The 22,974-nt window shown below is 41.5% G+C and overlaps 1 protein-coding gene across 1 annotated transcript in view; it reads left to right on the top strand.

The window, feature by feature from the left end:
- Positions 1–22,974, top strand: part of disc1 (DISC1 scaffold protein) — a 64,126-nt gene that overhangs the window by 15,003 nt on the left and 26,149 nt on the right. The window contains exons 7-9 of the mRNA XM_037691360.1: positions 2,625–2,679; positions 8,573–8,675; positions 8,851–9,039. Of these exons, the coding sequence (XP_037547288.1) occupies positions 2,625–2,679; positions 8,573–8,675; positions 8,851–9,039 (347 nt within the window). The remainder of the gene's footprint in view (positions 1–2,624; positions 2,680–8,572; positions 8,676–8,850; positions 9,040–22,974) is intronic.

The following is a 22,974-nucleotide window of genomic DNA, read 5'->3' as shown; positions in this document are numbered from 1 at the left end:
GACACATCCACACAAATTTGGAGATAATCCTGATTTCACCAACCCAAACTGCAGAATCCAGTTGTCATTGTAATCCAATTAGTTTCCGTCGAGGTAAGAGGGTCCTCCTTACCCTGACTCCTGTCGGGAGAAGTTGATCAATTTTGTTGAGACCAGCTGATCAAATCCTTTGAATTAGGAACGGATGCAGGACAAAAAAGAGGCTCTTTAATGGTTCACAAGACGAAAGAGTGCAAGCAGGGAAACGGTGGGACGGAGCAGAAGAGGACATGTCTGTCTTCACCGGAGCACAGAGAGAGAGAAAAACAAAAAAGTGTATCAGTCAAAGTCCACTTCACTAGACCTTCAAGTTCCTCATTTATGGAATTCATCTATTTTTACACACACTAATTTAGAAAATAATTGTATTTTCTGTCTCCAGAATTGAATTTAGCATGCCCAGAAACCTATATTTTAATGCATAGATAGAGAAATTTTAATAATTTGAAATCACTTCAGGTCAGAAAACACAAAAAAAAATGACTTCCCAAGGCGGCCATCTTGAAAATGGCAGCTACTATTTTTCCAACGTGGTTCCCGGAAATATACATTTATGAGATTATTTGTTCTTTTATCACCAAATGGAAGATTGTTTCATTGATATGCAGCACGGTGAGGCAGCGGCAGGTGCTACAGTCAAACTTTGTGAGTTTTAGGTGAAAGTAAATTTACAATAAAAACATTTTATTTGTACTTTTAGGATAAAAAAATGACTTTCTGGTAAAATTTGAGTTTTTCTGTCCTGCTGCGCAGCCTATCAGAGCAGAGATCAGAAGCTCTCTGGTTAATTCACTCCAAACTGAACGAGTTTAAAATGTTAACATGTTAATTTACCAAAATCAGATTATAATCTGATGCATTGGATTACTGCCCGGTGGCCTGCAGCTCCTCCAGGTGGGGCTGCAAACGAGCTTTAAATCCACAAAGTTTTTTATTTTTATTTTCACGAAACGTTTGAATGAACTAATCAGGAAGAGGAATCAAGAAGTCTTATTTATTTATTTATTTATTGCAATTTTTAGATTATTTTGATTGTTTTGGCTCGTGTCATTTAAAGCAAAACTGTTCTGAAAAATAATCCAACATATTTCATCCAGATTAAAAACCAGAACAGCTCTGCAAACATTCAGAGCTTCACAGACGTTCTCAAGTTTAGCTGAGAATTCAGATAGATTTTAGCTGATGGATGGAGAACGGATAGTTTCTGATGACATCACAACAGTCGAAGGCGGCTGCCTGTGTGTGTTAGCAAAATATCTCGTGAACCACTGAATTCAGCACCCATTCACTTCTGGAGTGAATCTAAATCAGATCGACGGGAGATTCTTCAGATGATCAGCGTCACCAACGTTAAGTTTGAATATCAGCCGAAGGTTGGACGGATTTGTTCTGTCCCGGCTCGTCTCAAGGTGACCGGGTCGCCCCTGATGGATTTCCTGCTCCGTTCTCCCATCTTCTAATTCATTTAAATCTCTGTCACCCCTTCACGTGACCTCACCGCTTCATCCCGTTTGCACGTTTGTCAACACGAAATGTCACCGATCGGACCTTTACCCTGAAAACATGAAGCGAGCGACGACAGACGATCTTCTACTGAAGCTGAAAAATCCTGTAATGCCACTTTAATTGATGACCTATGTGTTTAATTGTGACTTATCTGTGCTGCTGATTTCTTGCCTCCAAACTGCTGTATTCATACCCATCTGCTCACTACAGTCTCATGTTCAGGCTGCTGTTTCATACACCGTATTGTTTTACATTATTAGTGTTTAGCGTATATCTTTTAGCTTATTGTTTGGCGTTTGTTTAGCGTATATCATAGTGTATTATATTAGATCCTTATTTACTGTTTCTTTCTATACTTTATATTTTAAAAATTAAAATGGGCTTAAATCATATCTATCTGATAGATTCCGATTTGTAAATGTAAATAGTGAATCTTCTTCATACACCAAAGTTAGGCATGGAGTTCCTCAAGGTTCAGTGCTTGGACCACTACTCTTTACCTTGTATATGCTTCCATTAGGTAATGTTATTAAACAACATGGGATAAATTTTCAATGTTGATTTGGTGTGGCGGCCATCTTTGTTAGGGTGTAGATGCACATTAAACGTTTACTTATTACATTTCATTCATTGGTTCTTGGGATATTTTTCTAACAGAGAGATAAATGCACAGCGGAGCCTTTTATTGATGGGCAGTAATAGCTGTAAGAATAATAATGTGCTTTTAATTTAGTGCAAAATCGTTAATTTTGGATGTTTTTTAATTTTCAAGAGCTAAAACGAGAAAGTCCTCATTTTATACATGAAAGACATTTTGTAAACATTCTGGGTGTGAAAACCTGATTACAGGTGAGCAAAACACACCTGTAAATTATTTAAAGAAGAAAAAAAGTCCCTGCGTGGTAATAAAAAGGGACATTTTCCCCTAGTAGCACCTTTTACCCGACCTTATGTTCAATACGTCATTATCAGATATTCAGTAAATTGATTGTTCGAGGTAAAAAAAACAACAACTTGGGCTTTTTATTACAATTTGAATTGATTGATTATCAATTAAAACTGTTTGTTCTGTTTTGCAGACTTCAGGAGCAGGAACAGGCCCTGAATCTGTCCATCAAGGAAGCTACAGCTAAAGTGAGTCACCTGACGGGATCATTTAGATCATGGGGTTCAGTGGAAAGGTGAACATCTTACCTGTTGTGGATGGCTCTTTTATCTACAACAAGAGCTGTAAATTTCTCTTAGTAGCTGTGCGCTGCCTCTCGTTACAAAGTGAACCATGAGTGAGAGAGTTAGCCGTCATGAAGAGGTGTGGGCTTCACCCAGTCTCGAGGACCCACCCCCAAGAGAGACGTGCATCGGGCAGCTATGTGAGCCCTGAGTGTGTCAAAGTTAAATGTTTTCTGGCGGTGGGAAGCTCATCAGTCCGTCCCAAAAAAAATAAATCATGCAAATTAGCTGGGGCATTGTATAAACCGCGGAGTTTAAAGTCTGTGAAAAAAGTAGCGGCTTATACACCGGCAATTACGATAAATGTGATAGAAGCCTGATTAAAGGCCAACCGTTCCTCAAAGAAACACAAACCACCACCCGCCATCTTTCTTGTTAGAGTTTTAGATCATGCTGTGGTGAAAACTGAGTTTTACATACTTGGCTCAAGCTTTGAAAATAATGACTACAATTCTGTCTTTACTTGATATTTTTATACGCTGGTACGAGGACGGGACGTGTTAGAGCATGACATCGTTCATCCGTCTGTGGACTGTTACATGTCTGCGCTCTAAAATGATAAATCCAAACACAGAAGTGTCAAACTGTGCAGCTGGACACCTTATAGGTCAAGGATGACTCCTATTGATTTTGAGGTCAAGAGGTCAAAGGTCAAGATCACACAGGACCCCTTTGTTAAAACATCGTATATGGTCCATAGAAACATAAACTGCACAGTTGGACACCTTGTAGACCAAAGATCAATCCATCCATCCATCCATCCATTATCTTTACACGCTTCTTCCTTTCCGTGTCGCGGGGGTCAATGGTGTCCATATCCAGTAGTCACTGTGCAAGATGTGGGGGACATGTCTCCAGTCCATCACAGGGACACAGAGACAAACAACCATTCACTCTCTCACTCACACCTAGGGACAATTTAGAGTTACCAATCAGCCTAACATGCATGTTTTTGGTCTGTGGGAGGAAACCGGAGTACCTGGAGAAAACCCACGCATGAACGGAGAGAACATGCAAACTCCACCCAGAAACGTCCCCGGCCGGGATTTGATCCAACAACCTTCTTGTTTAGAGGCAACAACTCTATCACCTGTGCCACCGTGTCGCTTGGACCAAAGACGATCCCTATTGATTTTAAAGTTGTGGGGTCAAAGGTCAAGGTCACATGTGACCCACTTGTTAAAACATTGTCTTTGCTCTTTATAAACATATCAAACTGTGCAGCTGGACACCTTATGGGTCAAGGACGATCCCTATTGATTTCAAGCTCACAGGGTCAAAGGTCATGGTTAAAATCTTGCCTTTGCTCCATAGAAACTGAAACGTCCAACTCTTTGTCCCCTAGCTTGTCATTATCTGTCCACAGGACAATCCACACATTATTATCAGTCTAAATGACCTTTAACCCCTCCATGTATACACTTAATAGACTTATATATTGAGGATGGCATGCGTGCGTCATGTTTTGGATTTTAATTCCTCTAATAATTCACTGACAGGCGTATTATGCACCGTAGGTGGTCCTCTTGTTTCAATTATCATAAGACGGGAGGGAAAACAGAATCAGATCGTTTTGTTTTCAACGTTCTCGCCTCGTTTTTACCGAGGATGTGAATCCAGGGAGGGTTTATCCAAGCTGACATCCTGCTGCTCCTGACTGAGAATAGATTTCTGTTTGTCGAATCAAAACGAGCAGACGAAGACCGACTCTGACGTTCTGACATCCCGTCTGTTCTGACTGACAGATCTTTTAGGACAAATCATTTGGAGCGTTTGGGTAAAGGTTATGAACAGTGACTGTCTTACCTGTTGTAGATGGCTCTTTACTGATCTCAACTGTTTATTACTGATTGGACTGATGAGCCAATGGCTAGTCAGAGCGCAGCTAAAACAAAAAGGATGGGTGCCTTTTTAAAATAACTAATCTTTAAAGTTTCATAGCATTTCAAGTCTAGTTTATTAGCTTTGACATTGTGTTTGTCACCCACAACCGAAAGGCGATGGTACACAATAAATATTTGTTTGTGTTTGTTGTTTTAGCCAAAATATCTCTTAAATCACTCGAATGAATTTCAAGAAGTTCTCAGAAACTTTTTAAAACTGGTTAAAGTTTCGAGTAAAGCCAATTCAAGATGGCCGCCAGAAATAAGCCACCCAAGCAAAGCTAAAAATGGCTATAATTCAATTAGTTTATTATTTTTTTTAAAGATAAGATTTGATGTGGTAGTAGCTGAGAATCACGCTCAACCTATACTCTGAGTGCTAAAACACTTGCATTACCTGCGTTTCTGTCCGTTAGCAAAATATCACATGAAACACGTAATGTATTTCAATGAAATAAGCAGAATTTTATCGTACAGCTGATTCGTATTTGGAGTCAACCTGATTCAAGAAGGTCACTGCAGCTAAACTTAAAAAACACCAAAACGGCTCCAAATCAGTCAGATTTACTGATATTGTGCTAACATTTGGTGTGGTAGTAGCTGAGGGTCGTTCACAATACATACTTTGAGTACTAACTAGGCAAACGTTTTTTTTTTACAAGGTTTGACCATAACACTTTAATCTCAAGAAGAGCAAGACGTGGTGGCGGGCGATAGTGTAGCGTTTTCTGAAGGAATGCATTTCAGTTGCTGCATATAAATCTTAGCAGCTGGGGAAAAAGCTTAAGGCAGCAGAAATGTATACGTAACTAGAGCAACTGCATTTCCTGCAAAAATGCAATTTGAATGCTTATTGCTCAAGAACTTGCTAAAAAAACAGCTGAAATTAGCTAAAAAAAACATGCTGAAATGTAGCCGAAACAGAAGAACAAGTCTAAGTTAGCAGAAGAAAGCAGAAAAAAACCCCACACATTTGCTGAATTAGGGTTAAATAAGCAGAAATTAGCATAACAATTAGGAAATTTCATTAAAAAAAGCTGAAATTAGCAAAGAAAATAGCTGAAAAGGCAGAAAAAGTTTAAACTACCTGAAGGAAGTGGAAGGAACTGAAATGAGCTCAAACAATGAGGAATTAGCTGAAAAAGCTAAACTTAGCACAAAAACAGCTGAATAGTAGCAGGAAAAGCTGAAACTATCAGAAAAAAGCTGAAAGGAACGTAAAGAAGTTCATTAGGTTGAAAGTAGCTGAAATTACCCAAAACAACTTGAATTTATCTTAAAGCAGCTGAAATTAGCTAAAAATGCTAACAAATAAAAAAAGGCGGCTGAAAGGCTAGAGCAAGCTTAAATTAGCAGAAGAAAGCAGAAACAACACGTTTGCCCTATTAGGCTGAAAGACGCAAAAATGAGAACAAAAAAGGGAAATTATCCAAAAAAGCTTCAATTAGCCCCCCCAGCTAATGTAGTAGCTGAAATAGTAGAAAAAGTTGAAACTTGCAGAAATGAGCTAAAAAGAGCAGAAAGAAGTTATAAGTACAAAAATGTTGTAGTTAGCAGAAAGAATCTGAAAGGAGCACAAACCAGATGAAAAAACAGCTGAAATGAGCTGAAAGTAGCTGAAAAAAGTTTAAATTTGCACAAGGAAGCTGAAAGAAGCTGAACCAGAACAAAATGCGAAAGGAGCAGTAAAAGGTTGTAAACAGATCTAAAGATTTGAAGGATGGAAAATGAGCTGAAGTCATTTTATATGATGAAAAAAAAAATGGCAGAAAATGTTAAATATTTCAAAAAGCTAAAGTTGCACCAACACCAAAAGTCACAGCAGGATTGTCCTGAAAGAGCTGAACGTTTTGATTTATGATTTGTTGAAAAAGCTGAAAACTGCGGGACGAGAATCGCACTGAAAAACGTACGGAAGAAAAATAGATTGTGAAAGAGTGAAGGCTTCATGAACATTCACACAATGATGGTTCCAGTAGAAGAAGAGCAGTTTTCAGCTCCTCAGGGTGAACTCTGGGATTTTAATGTGCCTGCGTTCATACCAGCCCTGTTTAGTCCAATTTAATCAAACTCTAGTCCGTTTGCTTAGAAAGTCGGGTTTGTTTGGGGAGGTGTGAATGTGCAATCGAACTCTGATAAAAAGCGAACTCTGGTCCGCCTATAAACCCAGGTCTCGGTTCGGTTGAAGTGAACTCGAGCACTGTTCGAATGCAGTGTGAATGCAAGTAGACTGGAGACCGCTCCAAAAGCAGGAAGTGGACTACAACTCAGGGCATTCTGGGTAAATACAACCAAAACAAACATGCATTTCTCTTACCTCATACGGAGCCGTTTCAGCCACCTTGTGTGAAAAACAACATTCTCCATGGTCTTCTGCCTCATCTTCTCCTCTCGCCGAGTCCATGGTTGAAAAATGACAAAACAGAAATCCTAAAACCCCTACAATTTGACGCCACTCCATTTTTGGTTTTATTTCCAGAAGAAGAAGAAATGTCTTCTTCAGAGCCAATAATTCTCAGTCAGGTCATCTGGACAGTTTCCTTTTTATAGAGACGTTTCGCCCTCTATCCAGAGGGCTTCATCAGTCTGAGGAGTTCCAGTAAACTGTTTCCCCACCGAGCGGTAAACTTCTTAAGTGGACCAACCAGTTTGCTGGAGATGGTTTCTAGGGGCCGTCCTGTCCCTCGTCGACTCCTCCTAGGCAGGCAGCCACAGCCAAAGTGGTTCAAGTCCACAAAGTTCATGCTCAATCATCCATCTGTCCAGATGACCTGACTGAGAATTATTGGATTTGATACCTGGATGATTGAGCATGAACTTTGTGGTCTTCTTCAAAAGGTTTTCGTGTCGTTTCCTTCAGTAGTTCTTGGTGCAGCGCCACCACAGGCGAGGGGGGGGGGGGACAGGTTGGCTCAGTTGACTCAGTGCGGTGTGAATGTGAACCGCACCAGCTGAAATGTAAACAAATGTTCTGAATATTGGTCCCCAACCGAGCCGAGTCTACCGGACTATCATCCAGTAACTCGTGACATATTTTGCCAACAGACAAACTAGATTCACCATAACAGGTACTCCTAAGTTTCTGAATGTGTTGCACTCAAACTGTGTATTGAAGATACTTCTCAGCTACTTCCACACCAAGTCTTTGCTCAACATCTATAAAACTGACAGAACTACAGCCATTTTAAAAATTTTATTTGCGTGTGGCAGCCATCTTGAATTGGGTTGACTCTAAAAGTTAATCAGTTGTAAATGTCAACCCACTGATTTTTTTTCCTGAAAGTTTTATTAAAATCCATCCAGTGGTTCAGGAAATATTTTGCTAACAGACAGCTGAATACAACAGTTATTGCCAGGATGTAAAAGACGAGTCTTGTGCGATCAGTTGTTGCTCAGAGTAAAAGTTGGGGATCAGTGTCGGCTACTACCACACCAAAGTTTAGCTCATTATCCATCACATTAACAGAGCTATAGCCATTTATGTGTTTGGCGAGACCAGTTAGCTGTGGCGGCCATCTTGATTCAAGTCCTTCCTAAAAGCAAACCCACTTCTAATGACGACCCACTGATTTATTCTTCAAAGTTTAATTAAAATCTATGCAGTGGTTCATGAAATATTTTGCTAACAGACATGGACAGACATCAGCCTTTGCTTTGTTTAACGATGGTGAAAACAGGCATTCAGTGCTTCTCCCCTTTACTTTCTAATTATGTCGTTTTGTGGAGATATCACATTTCTCCGTCTGAGACATGAGGGAAAACTTTGTTTTTAAAGGTTGTAGAGAGAAAAAAAAATCAAGTTTGAGTCTCGGCTGCACATTCAGCTCAGAAGGCCGTAAATAAACCTGTAAGATGTAAGAAGGAGAACGAAGCACTTCCTGTGGGATCCATGCCTCTGCTCTTCTTCTCCCCAGGTGGTGATGAGTCAGAGGCTGGGCAGCAGCCTGAGGAGGAAAGTCAGCGAGACCGAAACGCAGCTTTTGGCGCTGCATGAAGCCAAACTGGCGGCTATTTCCGGTAACTTTCCACTCAGCTCCACAAACCTCCACCCCTGCCACATTACACTTCCATTATTTACCCCATTTACTCGCTTCACTCGCCATTAGCCTCTTAATTTGGCCCATTAATGTTCAAGAAGCCTCACTAATGGGCGGCGGAAGCCTAATGTCCTCCCTGTGGTGCGCCGGCGCAGGTAATGACTTCGGCAGCGCCAAGGAGCTGAGAGCCGAGATGAAGGCGGTGTACCTGGAGCGGGACCGGCTGGAGGCGCTGGTCCAGAGGCTGCAGAGCCTCAGCTCGGGGAGCAGCCAGGAGCTGTGCCGGATGAAGGAGCAGCGGCGGCAGCTCAGGCAGGAGCTGGAGCAGAGGGAGGCCCTGCACGGTGAGTCCAGGTTCTGTCACGTAAACAGAAACAACTGTAGAGTGACACCAGAGTTTCCCCCACCCTCACCGTTATACAAGCACCATCAACAAAACCGAGCTCCCTGTCTACTGACCCCCCCCCCACCCCCAGGTAGTAGAGCTGCATTCGGGCCCAAAAAATCCAACCTGACCCAGCCCATAGACATCATTTATGAATCTCATCCGACTCGACGAATTAACAGTAATTACAGGGCCGAACCCAAACAAACCCCACCCCCACCCCGCCCCCGACAGTTTTAATCAAGCTTTGACTGCTTATATAGTTATTAACGGTCAGTGGACGCGCGCGGCTGAGGGGGCAGAAGATCGGAGCTGAGGGGGTGTTTGTCCTTTTATGGTCGTCAAAGCACATTAAATTCCTGTTCCTGCCTGCATTCTGCATTATTCAGACACGGACTCTACTCTGACATGTCTGCGAGGATATTTTGGGATCTCACCTGTTTGGGTTGGCGGCGCGCGTCCGCTGAGTGCAGGCTGAACGTACCATTTGGGCTTTGGATTGCTGGCAGTAGTCCATCCGAAGCTTAACTGAACTTTTTAAAAACTTCTTTCAACCGGCCGGTCAGCGCGTGGTCAAATGGCCGTGTGCAGCTGGTGATTGTATGGCAAGCCATGTTGCCATATAATTGAATCATCAGCCACGTGCGTCCGCTGGCACAATCAAAAGCCTGACACCAACCCGGCCCGCACATTAAGCACATCCGGGCCGGATCCGGGCTGTAGGCAACTGTCGGTATTGACGTAGTGCAGTGTGCAAATACAAAAGCACTAGCAAAAATGCTATTAACATACCGGTCTGCATCCCCCCGGTTGATTAAAAATTGGCAGCAACGTAGCGCTAAGCTAGCAGGTGGGCAACACAGCCATGACTCTGTCCCGTCCTCCCTACTCACTCCCCCTCTATAGACAAAAATAAAATTTGACGAGCGCCCCGCCAAGGGAACTAATCCAGGGGAAACACTGGATACAATGGTTGTACTCGTAGTTTTGGAACCAGTGCCTGCGCATGAGGGATGTGGGGCTTTAAGCCCCGCCAATTTCACTGTAAAGCTCTGTTCACACGACCATGTTTTGAAGGGAAACCGAAACATTTCTTCTGCGTTTCGGCCGTTCGTCTACAGGACAACAGCCGTTCTCGTCTCTGACGCCGAACCTTCTAAATCCAGGGCTCAGAGTGGAGGTTTGAGGAAACAACTGGCATCCTCTCAAGGGAAACCACAGGAAATGTAAAGTCACACGTGCGCACTACACTGCACCCATTCGACAGCTTTTCTGCACAAACAGAAGATAGACAGTAACAATGGAGGATAGCAGAGTGCTGTTTGTGCTGCTCACCCTGTAGGAGCGACCCAACCCTATCCTCGGTCCAAACAAGCGTTCATGCATTCACCATTTTGGACGTAACAGCTTGAGACTGAAGTGACGTTCACATTTAAAGAGGGTCTTATTCACCGTTTCATGCACATGACCAAAGCAAAGAACCCAAGCCGCTTCATAAACAGAACACCTGTCATGCCGTTTAAAGCTTGGAGTTCCATACGCTTTAGCAGTTTTCCTGGATAGGAAGCGAAACGTCTTCAGCTACAGAATATTAGTCCATTAGCTTTGTTTGTTTTCAACTTGTGTTGGTTTGCCGTTTCCTGGATATCTGAGAAAATACACAGCAGCAACAGCAAAGACCCTTTTGTTTACAAGGAGTGGGCGGGGCTTAAAACTGCTCCCGGGACCATCCTGTGGGGGGTGCTGTAAAGGCTCCAGTTTCAACTTCAGCGTTCCTGTATGGACTCTAGGATTTAAATCCAGGTCTTTGGCTGTACTGCACACTAAATATGGCTAATTATAATGATGTGCTGCTGAGTTGAATAGTGTAAGGAAATAATAAGCATCTGCTTTCCACGACTTTTTTTAAATTTTTTTTTTATAGAAAGTGATGGAACGATAAAAATTAAAGTAAAAGACAAAAGTATTTTTGGTCTCATCGCTGGAGTCACTAATTCTCAAAATTAAAAGAGTGCCCTCTTCTAAAGAACTTATAGATAAGTAGGCCTGTCACGATAACAAATTTTGCTGGGCAATAAATTGTCTCAGAAATTACAGCGATAAACAATAATATTGTTTGAAATTTGACAATAATTAGTAATTATTGTCAAATTTAAGAATAAATGTTGGTTAATTTGCTTTGAGTGTAGTACCTTTATTGACCACTAGATGGCAGTATAAGACTGTTTGAACCAAAGGATGGATAGTGAGGGAGCGAGCAGCGTGTCTCTAAAAAAATGGGAGGGAGGCCCCTTGATGTGACATGAACCGTCTCTCCTTCCTTTTTTTCGGTTTTCAAAATGGCGGACGTTCGGCGTGGTTTAAGTTGTTTAGCATAGCATTTGTCACACAAAGCTTTTAATTAAAAAAAAATCAGTAAACAAGTTCTCAGCTTCTTTCTGCAGAGAAAACCTTTTTACACAAAGGCACGGATTTCAACCGTGAATTGTGGAGCTTCGACAACACAGTTTTTTTTCTCGAGGTCGGCCTGTTAGCTTAGCACGTAGCTTAGCTTCTCAGCTTAGCTGCTTTTAACGTTCAAAAAATGTGATTTTGGACTTTAAAACAGATTTTAAAGAGAAAAGAGAAAGGGAGGGGTCAGTGAAGAAGAGTCGAGCCTTTTTTTCATCCAGTGTCTTCAGTAGAAAGAGAGAGACACGAAGAAACGATAAAGCCGATAAATGAAAATGAGATAATTTTCATTCATCATGCGATTAACTGATTTATTGTTTATCGCGACAGGCCTATTGATAAGAGACTCGATTCTTTTTAGAGGCTTTCCGATAAAACCTTTAGTTTATGCAATAAAACGTGTGCATGTAAAAAATCATGTCCATTCAGTTAGTGAGCTGCAGTTTCTACATTATTACAAGTTTTTAAACCTAAAATTAACTTCATAAAAGATTAGGGACTATTTTAAATGGTATGTTTTTAATTTTAAAGTCGAACTATGATTTTTATTTTTTTTTTTAAATCTTGAAAATGCCCGTAGATTTTTAGCACTTAGAGTAAATGTAGGGCATGACTCTCTGCTACTACCACACCAAATTTTAGCTTTATATCTCTAAAAATGGCTGAGCCATAACTGTTTTTGTGTTGCTTCATATGAACCACCCCTGGAAGCAGCCTTGAATTAGGCTGAAAGTTTCACTAAAATCTGTCCTGTGGCTCATGAGATATTTTGCTAACACTACCCAAACAAGGCGAACCATTTTATCGCTCATTTTCCACTTTTCAGCAGCGTGAAACAAAGACTTCACACCCACTGAGCTCAGGATGACGGCCTGTTCTTTTCCTGATGCTGAAAATGAGGATTTAGGTAATTCTTAAACGTAAATGAGGAGTTTCACACCATCTCGTCTCCGGAGCATCAACAGCTCGGTGTCATCATCATCGCTGCATTAACCTCTGGCTGTTGTTCCACCGTGTTCCCAGGAGCAAAAGGAGCTGCAGGTCCCACGACCGGCGTTCAGTAAAAGGGACGCTACTTTAAATATTTAGGAAATCTGGAGTAGACCCAGGACAATCCTCCACAAATAAAAGAGAATAAACTATTTCAGGTTAAGAAAAAGAGCCCGGTCACCTCTTTCACCACCTCACATTTGGACTCAACCCATTTTAAGATGGCCGCTGCACCCAACATAGCTTAGGAAACACAAACATAGCTATAATTCAGCCACTTATAGAGAGATTGTGCTAAAATTTGGAGTGGTAGTAGCTGAGAGTCATTCATAACACATAAGAGAGACCATCTAATCACAAGCAGAACTGGTTTGTTCCACTTTGGAGTAAGCTGTTGGGGGAAGAATCAGTTTTGTTGTGTGTTTCCTTGACTGATGAAGCCTTCTGGATCGAAGGCGAAACGTTTCAGCACAAAAAAAAGAAACTGTCCAGATGATCAGACTGAAAAATGTTGGAAATAAATAAATACATTTGCCTACCAGGAATTCATTGATTGCTCTTCATCTTCCTCCTGCGCACTAAAACCACTAAAGTCGTCTTCAGTGTCAGAAATGAACAGCCTCAGATAAACGTCACGTCCTCAGTCTCTAACGTCGCTCTCAATGTCACTTTCATCTCGAGGCAAATTCGCGTTTTGATTTGATTTACGATTCACACTTATTTTGAGTGGCTGCAAATACTTCGTTGTGTACATTGAAGGGGGGGAACTCCCATGGGGAGGGGAGAAACAAAGGTCCAGTTTCATTGGTCCACTGACCTGTTCAGTAATTTCACTGGGCAGTGTTTTAATCTTTATTTATACAGGTAGTCTCACTGAGTCACGAGGACCCACCCCCCGAGAGAGACGTTTATTGGACAGCTATGTCAGCGCCCAGGTGTGACGAGGCTAAATGTTTTGGCGGCATGAAGCTTGTTAGCCCGTCAAAAAAAAAAATCCATAAATTAGCCGCAGCATTGTATAAACCGCGAGGTTCAAAGCGTTTGAAAATAGTAGCGGCTTATAGTCCGGAAATTACGGTAATTTTTTAAGGCTTGATGAAAGATAGTGGGATATAAATATTAAACCTTTGTTAAGTTTGTGTTTCTTGGCTCCAGTTTGTGCAGACGACCTCTCTTTATTATCTTATTCAGGACAGGAAGCGTACAAAATGGTTTTATTGCTTTCTCTTAAAAAAAAAACTGCGCCTTTCGATTTCCTTTTAAGGCAGAAACATGAATAAATTCTCAGGAGCTAAAGGAAACGCTGCAGCTTTTTTTTTTTTCTTTCTTCAGACACAGAAAACAGTTTTTGTCTTTTCTTTAGAGGCACATTTGAAAGATGTCCTTCCTAAATTCAAACGGGAGCCGTGGACAGTCTGAAAGACACACTCGATGTACACTGCGAGGACATCAGTGAGGTTTCTCCCGAATGAAGCTGCTGTCGGCGGAGGGTCGGCTCTTTAAACGAGTTGGCAGTTGTTAAGAAGAGGTGGTGGTGGAGAGGGGGTGCAGTGGAAACCAACTTCAGGTGCTTTGGACGAGGCGACACCTGAACGCTGGTTTCAGGGTCCAGGGTACTGATTCGGCAGAGATTTAAATGGGTTCTGATGGCGCTGCCTGCAGCTCTACTCCCTCTGGTCCGTCTTTCACTGGGAGGCTTTTAAAAAAGGGAAAAGCTCAGTATTCCTTGAAGGGATGCTGTGAAACACTTATCGCCATTTTGGTCAAACCCTGAAAACAATGTCTTGCACAATTTAATGCAACATTTTGTGTGATCTCTTGAAGCATGTGTTTTGCATCAACCTTAGCTACTATCACTCCAAATTTCAGCTCAATATCTGTAAAATTCACTGATTTACAGCGGTCTTTCCGTTTCATCTCGACTCCAGAAGTCATTGTGTGCATCCAGAAGATGCACGATTCATTAAAATCCAAACAAAACAATAAAAAGGTCAGTTCTCCATTTGAGGTGCAGAGAGGAGAAAAACTGAAGAAAAATAATAACTTCACATGTCTGGGACTTGTTATCTAACGTCTGCAGACGACTGTCACATGTTCCATTGTTTTACTGGGCTTGTACCGTTTCCTGCCAGCAGGGGGCAGCCTTGTGTTGTTCTATTTTACTGGTTCCTGCTGAGTTAGATCCAGTTTATAATGGACTACAAGGCTTCATTCAAAGCATATCATTTGAACCAGTTCTTCTCACTTTAGTGCCCCAATTACATCCCCGCTACGCCTGAAACTCCACAACCAGCCCCCCCCCCCAGCTTCTCAGCAGCAGGAGCCGAGCTCTTCTACAGAACCTTCCATATAACGTACGCCTAGAACAGAACGAGGAACAAAGAGGCTGGAGAACAGTGACGTGCTAAATCTGCTGTGAAACAAAGGAACAGCTGGAGGTTTCCCAACTTTCAGCAACTGGAATAAGGAACGCTGACTGGACTGGGCGGCACTGAGCGGGGCGGGGGGCTTCTGCATTCAGAAAATATTTAGCTTTGAGACACCGTTTCTGCTGAGAGTGATGTCATCAACATACAACAACTGAACATCTACCAAAAGAGAAACATGAACAGGCCGATGTTAGAAGAGTTAAAAAGCAGGAAATTAGTCAGTTTCTGCTACTTTTGGCTTCTAGCTACTGTTTGCTCATTTTAGTGAGCATTTTATTACTTTTAGCTCGTTTTACGCCTTTTAACATGAAGCTAGTGTAATGCTACTTTTAGTTTTTAGCTAGCCTTTTTCCAGCTTTAGTTAGTATTTTGCTATATTAACCTCATAGCTAGCATTTTTCCAATTTTTCCTTTTAGTTAGCATTTAGCTTTTAGCCAGTTTTTTAAATTTACCCAGCCTTTTAATACTTTTAGCTTTGAGCAAGTATTTTACTACTTTAAGCTGCTACTCACTGTTTTGCTTCGTTTAGCTCACTTTTTTTTGCTGCTTTAGCTTCTAGCCTCCATTTTGCTACTTTAGCTTTTGATTTGGTATTTTTGCTACATTTCTCTTTCACTAGTGTTTAGCTACTTTTCACTTTAGTTAGTAATAAGCCTCTTCATTTATTTCAACCGTTTTACTATTTTTAGCTTTTAGCAACTCTTGCTACATTTAGCTTTAGGTGGTCTTTTGCTCATTTTAGTTAGCCTTTTTCTTTTTTATTATAAGGTTTAGGTAATTGTAGCTGTTACCTGACTTTCTATTACATTTAACTTTTAGATAGTCTTCATATAGCTTTTAGCTATATGAAGCTACTAGATATAGCTATTTTTAGCTTTTAGCAAGCATTGTACTACTTTTTGCTTTTAGTTAGGATTCAGCTTATTTTAGCTCATAGCTAGTTTTTCTGTTTATCTAGCCTTTTGATACTTTTAGCTTTGAGTGAGTATTTTACTAGTTTAAGCTGCTATTTACTGTTTTGCGCCATTTAGCCCAGTATTTGCTATTTTAGCTTCTAGCTACCGTTTTACTACTTTAATTTTTAGCTTTTGATTCGGTCTTTTTGCTACATTTTTCTTTAACTAACATTTTGGTAGTTTTTGCTTTAGTTAGTAATTTGCTTCTTTTACTTTCCTTTTACCGTTTAGCTACTTTTACCGTTTAGCTACTCTTTTGCTTCATTTAGATTTTAAGTTTTTGCTCATTTTAATTATCATTTTTATTTTTATTTAGCTAGGGTTTAGGTAATTGTAGCTGTTACCTGGCTTTCTGTTACGATTAACTTTTAGATAGTCTTCATATAGCTTTTACCTATATGATGCTAGATATAGCTATAAGCTATTTTTAGCTTTGATCTAGCATTTTACTACTTTTTGCTTTTAGTTATCATTTAGCTTATTTTAGCTTTTAGCTAGTCTTTCTATGTTTATCTAGCCTTTTGATACTTTTACCTTTGAACAAGTATTTAACTACTTTAAGATGCTACTTACTGTTTTGCTCCATTTAGCCCGCTTTTAGCTTCTATCAATTTGCTACTTTAATTTTTAGCTTTTGATTTGGTCTTTTTGTTACATTACTCTTTAACTAGAGTTGTGCTTGCTTTATTTAATAATTTGCTTCTCTTCATTTCTTTCTACTGTTTTACTACTTTTAGCTTTTAGCAACTGTTTGCCATTTTAACTAGCCTTTTGCCACTTTCGGCTACTATTTTGCTACAGTTAGCTTTTAGGTAGTGTTTAGCTTTACTTAATTTTTTAGCTAGGGTTTATGGCATTTAAGCTGTTACCTAGCTTTCTGTTACGTTTAACATTTAGATAGTCCGTGTAGATTTTAGCTACGTGAAGCTAGATATAGCTCAAAGCTATTTTTAGCTTTTAGCTAGTATTTTACTATTTTCAGATTGTGTTCCGCTTCTTTTAACGTAAACATCTCAGTTTTAACTACTTCTTCTGCTTGTTTTTTTTAATATATATATATTTTGTGTGTGTGTGTTTCAAATCTGACATCTCTCAAACTAAAGTGGTCCAGTTTAATAAACAAAAAGCAGCTTCAGCCACAAACTTCATAGTAACTTCAAGTAACCATTTATTTTTGTGTCCAACGTCTTTCTGCGCTGAAACGACAATTTTTCGGCTGTTTCCACAGAATCCCAGTTTGACTCGTTTCATTTATCTACAAACAGATTTTTGCCGGCAATAAAACCGTAACAAAGGGACAGTTGGAGTTGGGGCGGGGACACACGTCACAAAGAGGACGGCGAGTTAATAAACGGTTGTTTCATTTTGCTCTTAAGTGGGTGCAGTTTCACAAAGTGTTACTGACACCAAGAAGGGGAATCATTAAAGTGTCCCTCCGGTTGGTAATAACGGGTTTGTTGGTCGCCCACAAACTGCACTCTATCTGCTGCCAGATCACAAATTACTGTCGACATCAAGGATCCGGCTTTGTTTCCGAGGCTGTTCCTGTAAACACTTAAGATCTGAATGTCATCCGCTGACAGGAGGACATTGTGTCTCGAAAAGCTTTATTTGTCAGCGCTCGACGCGCCGTTCTTTCTAGTTTTTTCCCATCAGTGGACAAAAGACCCCGATGTTGCGTTGAAGTAGATTGAACCAAAAGAATCAGACGACCCAACGCCAACAACCAAAATATCAACAAGTCGTCGTGCAAGAAGGTTTATTATATGCTTGGAGTGCATATCGCTCACTGCTTTTCAGCCCAAAACCTTGAAATGTTGAGATTATCTCCTCTCTAATCTGTTAATGCTCTGAGTTCGTGTTAGAGATGACTCTCAGCTTCGACCATCCCAAGTTTGAGCTCAGTGTCTGCAAAACTGACTGAGTTAAAGCCTTTTAAGAGTTTTCTAATGCTCATTTAGCTGTGGCGGCCATCTTGAATCAGTCTGACTCTAAAAGTTAATCAGTCGGGTCGATGACTTCATCTAAACACAAACATCCTCCATCGCTGGTTGTATGTCCAGAGTGCTGTGGGAGCTGTTGCACTATTACGCCTTCTAATTGCTGCCAGCATGAGGCCTGATGAAAACCAAAATGGAGGTTTGATCCCCTGCTGAGACCAGAGTTTGGTACCTGGGGGAAAGCTCCAGTGATGCTGCATTTACTAATAAATAATTTACGAGCTGAACACGATGAGTTAATGACCCTGGGAGTGAGGTCATTCGAACATGGAGATGGTCTTAGAGCGTCAATGGAGCGCTGTGGCTGAAATTTGTACCACTCTCAGGTTTTTTTCACTTCCTGCTTCACACGGCTCCAGGTTTTTATATTTAGCTGACAAAGGCAATAATATTTTTTACCATTGTCTGTTTGTATTTTAGCAAAATACCTCATGAACCAGTGAAGGGATTTTACTTGAACTTTGAAAATGACGTACGGCTACAACTGCCGATGGAACTCAATACAATTCAGCATGGCTGCCATGGCTAATAAACCTTAGCCAGCACAAGAATGGCTACATCTCAGTCAGTTTTACAAATACTGAGCTAAACTTTAGTGTGGTAGTAGCCGTGAGTCATCTCTTACGCATACTCAAAGTACTAGCAGATCGTTTCGAAGATTTGACCTCAGAGCCATCAGTTTTCAAGATAAAACGATCAAAATGTATTCCTCCAGCTGCCTTTGGGTCAAAGTTTTCATCAAGGCTTTGTGGGTCGTTTTGACCCAAGGGCAGCAGGAGGGTTACTGGCATAAACAGTAGCGGGTGATACGCCTTCTTTCAAGGAATGCTAGGACATCCATCCATCCATCCATCCATACATACATACATACATACTGTACGTCCATCCATCCATCCATTGATCCTCTTGTTCTGAACTCGGGTCTCGGGGGCAGCATCTTGAACGGTGGTCCAGGCATTTCTTTCCACAACCACCTCTTCCAGTACTTCTGGGAGGAATCCCAGGTGTCCCCACGCCAGCCAAGAGACATAGTCTTCCCAGCATGTCCTGGGTCTTCCCCGGGGTCTCTTCCCCATTGAACATGCCTGGAACACCTCCCTAAGGAGGCTTCCAGGGTACATCCTTACCAGATGTCTGAACCACCTCAACTGGTTTCTCTGGACGAAGAGGAGCAACGGCTCTTCTAGTCTCTCCTGGATAACTGAACTTCTCACTCGATCTCTAAGGGAGAGTCCAGCGACCCTGCAGAGGAAATTCATTTCGACCGCTTGCGTTCGTGATCGTCTTCCCTGTTTGCGACACAGTGGAGTGTAGGAACGTTGAATTTCTTCACAATTGAGTCTTCCCTAAAGCACGGGAGGAAATGAATTGCACTCTAACCTCGGAGACAAAACCCAGGGAACATTGTCCCCCCTCCCCCCTGTACCGCCACCTCTCAATCACTCAGGAGCTCTTCAGAAGGAGAGCTGTTGTGAGCTCCATCATGTACTCACCAGAAGCACCCTGTAAGAGGAAGAGTCATGAATTAATCATAAACATCTTAGCCATCAGTTTTGGCACAACAGCCGGAGAAAACCGCGTTTGTTCAATAACGCAGAGTGACAGTATTTTGATGCATGCTGCAGACGCTGGACCGTCGTAGCTCTGTTTGACCTGAATGGGTCTGAAAATCCTCCAAAAAGAGCAGAAACTCTCCGTGACGGCAGACGTGTTGCAAGACAGACCAGACTTAAAGGCTCAGCATGTCACACTGGACTTAAAACCAAGACAGTCTCATGAATAGAAGGAGTTACGATTTAAAGTTAATTGTTTTGGTCAAACCTTGTAGATCTAAAAATATATGCAAGGGCTCAGGGAATGTATTGAAAGTGACTCTCACACCAGGTTTTAGCTCCAGATTGGTAAAACGGACCGAGTTTTAGCTAGTCTTGTGTCGGCTCATACCAACAAGCTCTGGTGGTGATCTTGAAAAAGTTAATAATAATAATGTGCATGTGTTGTCATCATTGTATGTTCCCATACAATGATGATGGTGGCTCTCTGCATTTAACCCATCCACCACCAGGTGGAGCAGTGGGCAGCTATTGAAAGCGCCTGGGGAGCATTTGGGGATAGGGCGTGCTGCTCAGAGACACCACGAGATGTGCAATGACTGGGGATCGAACCTAGGACTTTTGGGCCCCGAGTCGGCTGCCCTGCAGTTGTAGATGTACATTAATAAAAACTGAGGGGTCTTTTTGACCCTAGGGCAGCAGGAGGGTGATACAAATTGCAATCAGACGTTGCTCAGAACGTATGTTGGGGGATTACCTTCAGCTACTACCACACCAGGTTTTAGCTTAATTTCTTAAAAATTGGTGAACCACAGCCATTTTTGTGTTTCCTATGGTCAGTAAGCCGTGGCGGCCATTTTGAATCAAGTTCAAATACAAAGCAGTTCCAGACGATCGTTACACGTTCAATTCCTGAGAGTTTTAATAAAATCTGTTTGCGGGATATTTTGCTAACAGACGAGTAAACGCAGCTGCACAGCAAGCATCTGTATCTGCTGTTTTGTGCATGCGTTCTCATCGCTATCACGCAGATTCACCCTAAAGCGGCTTTACGTCTTGCTCTGCCGCCCGAAGCGGTGGGTTAAAAACTCACTCGCGTTTTGATTGCAGTGTTAACGGCAGCGATCAGAACCGAAATATGGATCTCCCTAAGAGGCGAGACACTCGGACAGCTCTTTGACAAATATTTATCTCCCACCGCCAAAAGATAAAGGTGGATCGGTAAGGTTTTTCCACATCCCTGTCTGTCAGCAAAATATCTCATGAACCACTGGAACAATTTTAATGAAACTTTCAGGATATAATCATTGGATGTACGTTTACATCTCTTTACGTTTTGGAATCAACTTGATTCAAGATGGCTGCCACAGCTGTCCGACCCTAAAAATACAAAAATGGCTCTAACTCCGTTGGTTTTACAGACATTGCGCTAAGATTTGGCTTGGTGGTAGCTGAGATTGATGCCCAACACATATTCTGAGCACTAACAGATCGCAGCAACATCTTAATTTAAATTTTGCCACTAACTTTTTTTGTCGTCAACTCTGTTAGCAAAGGATCTCATGAACGACTGAACAAATTTTATTGAAAATTTCAGGAAATCTTTACTGGATGCACGTCTACAACTGATTATTACAATCCTATTTGAAATGGACATAGATCAGTCAATTTTATAAATAATTTACCAATACTTGGCATGGAAGTAGTTGAGAGTCGTCCACAACGCACAGTGTGACGCATTTAATGTTTTGGCTAAAACGTTGGCAGGGGTGGGCAACATTTAATGTTTATTTAAAGCAATCAATGGGCCACTTAGAGATAAGGGAAAAATATATATTTTGTTTCAGTCGTTTTCCTGTTGTAGCATAGTTAGCATTTTTGATAAAAATCTGTTGGTCCAATAATCTTTAGGAATATAAGACTCTGATAATATAAGATAATCTGTAAACTGGCTCTTGGCTTATACAGTAGTCCCTCGCTACTTCGCAGTTTCTTTGTCGCGGACTTGCTCTATCGCGTTTTTTCAAAATAAGATTGGATATGACAAACAATTGGCTGATGGATGAGCTTCATGATCGGCATGGAATTTTTATTTAAAATTATTTAAAATGATCTAGAACCTGCTGCACCTTTGTGCAGCCCATACTGCAGGATAAACTTCCTGCTGCAGCTGATCAGCTGTTCACCGTGCAGAGCGGAGAAGTGGGCGTGGCCAAAAGCCCTTGCAGGTGGTAAAGAGCAGAGGAGGCAGGGAGCTGAAATCATGACAAGCTGTGTTCTTTTAGAGCATTTAACGTTTAGAAACGTTGTTTAGAATATTGCAAGAGTGTTGGAAGGGTTTAAAACACCTTTATATATATATATTTATAAATAAACTACTATTTGCTACTTGTACTACTATTACTACTTGGTGGTTTTTCACTTATTGCGTGACTTCAGGGTACAGATCCCCTGTGATAAACAAGGGACTACAGTATTTGTAAGGTTCAATATGAAAATAAATAAATAAAATAAGCACATGCTTGATTTTTTGGAGTCTTTAAAGTTCAGTCTATTTCTGGTAACACACAAAAAAATAGCCTCTTTTAATCCAAAGTTTGTACATATTGGAAGTATTTGTCCAAGATGTTTCAATTAGATTTACGTTACATTGATAAAAATCAGATTTTAAAACCCTTTCTATTCAGGACGTTGGGGGCCGAATGGAGATCGTCCAAGGGCCAACCTCGAGCCATATGTTGCCCAAGTCTGATCTTGATGGTCACCACGGCTGATCGGCATTATCCAACACAAAAATGGCTACAACTCAGATGATGTGGTAATAGCTGAGAGTCATGTAACCTCGCAGTACGCTCCTGCGCCTGCCGGAGCGTCCGGGTTTATTGATCGTCTGTCTGATACGAGCACGACCCTCTTCACTCATCAGCCCTCCTGCTGCTCCATGCAACGTGTCTGCGTATGCTGACGGTGCGTTTGTGGAACCTGCGGGGCTCCGACAGCCCAGGTTGAGCTGAAACTCATTAATCACGGCCGGTCCCTAACTCGTTTAAAACGACGAACCGGCCTCCTCCACTTTATCGAATTTGTTTGACAACACGAAGACCAAACAGTCAGCAAACGCTTTTGTCGCTACAAAGCAGAGAAGTGACGGCGTTGCTCACTTTCAATTAAGGGGCTGTGTTCAGATGCTCGAATTAGAGAAGAAGATCCAAACAGGCCGCAGTCGTTGGCTTGTGAAGGATCATCAAAGCTCCTGATCCATCTTAGGGAATTCTACATCAGTGGTCCGACAGGCTTTCATCGTCATCTTGTCATTCTGGAGTCTCCTACAAGTTGTAAAAATAGAGACTAGACTTCTTTTCTTGTGTTTTTGAAGATGTTTTGCGTTTGATCCAAGGAGTTTTCTAAATTCAGACTGAGAAGTGCGGAGCTCCAAGCGTTGAAAACTGCAGTCTTAGAAGCTCACCCTTTCCTCTCTTCTCTGTCGGCTCGTCCCCCGTCCACACGAGGACGC

Source organism: Nematolebias whitei, chromosome 1, assembly GCF_014905685.2.
Source record: "Nematolebias whitei isolate Nwh7 chromosome 1, NemWhi1, whole genome shotgun sequence".
Lineage (NCBI taxonomy): Eukaryota > Metazoa > Chordata > Actinopteri > Cyprinodontiformes > Rivulidae > Nematolebias > Nematolebias whitei.
This window is presented reverse-complemented; position numbering and strand designations above follow the sequence as displayed.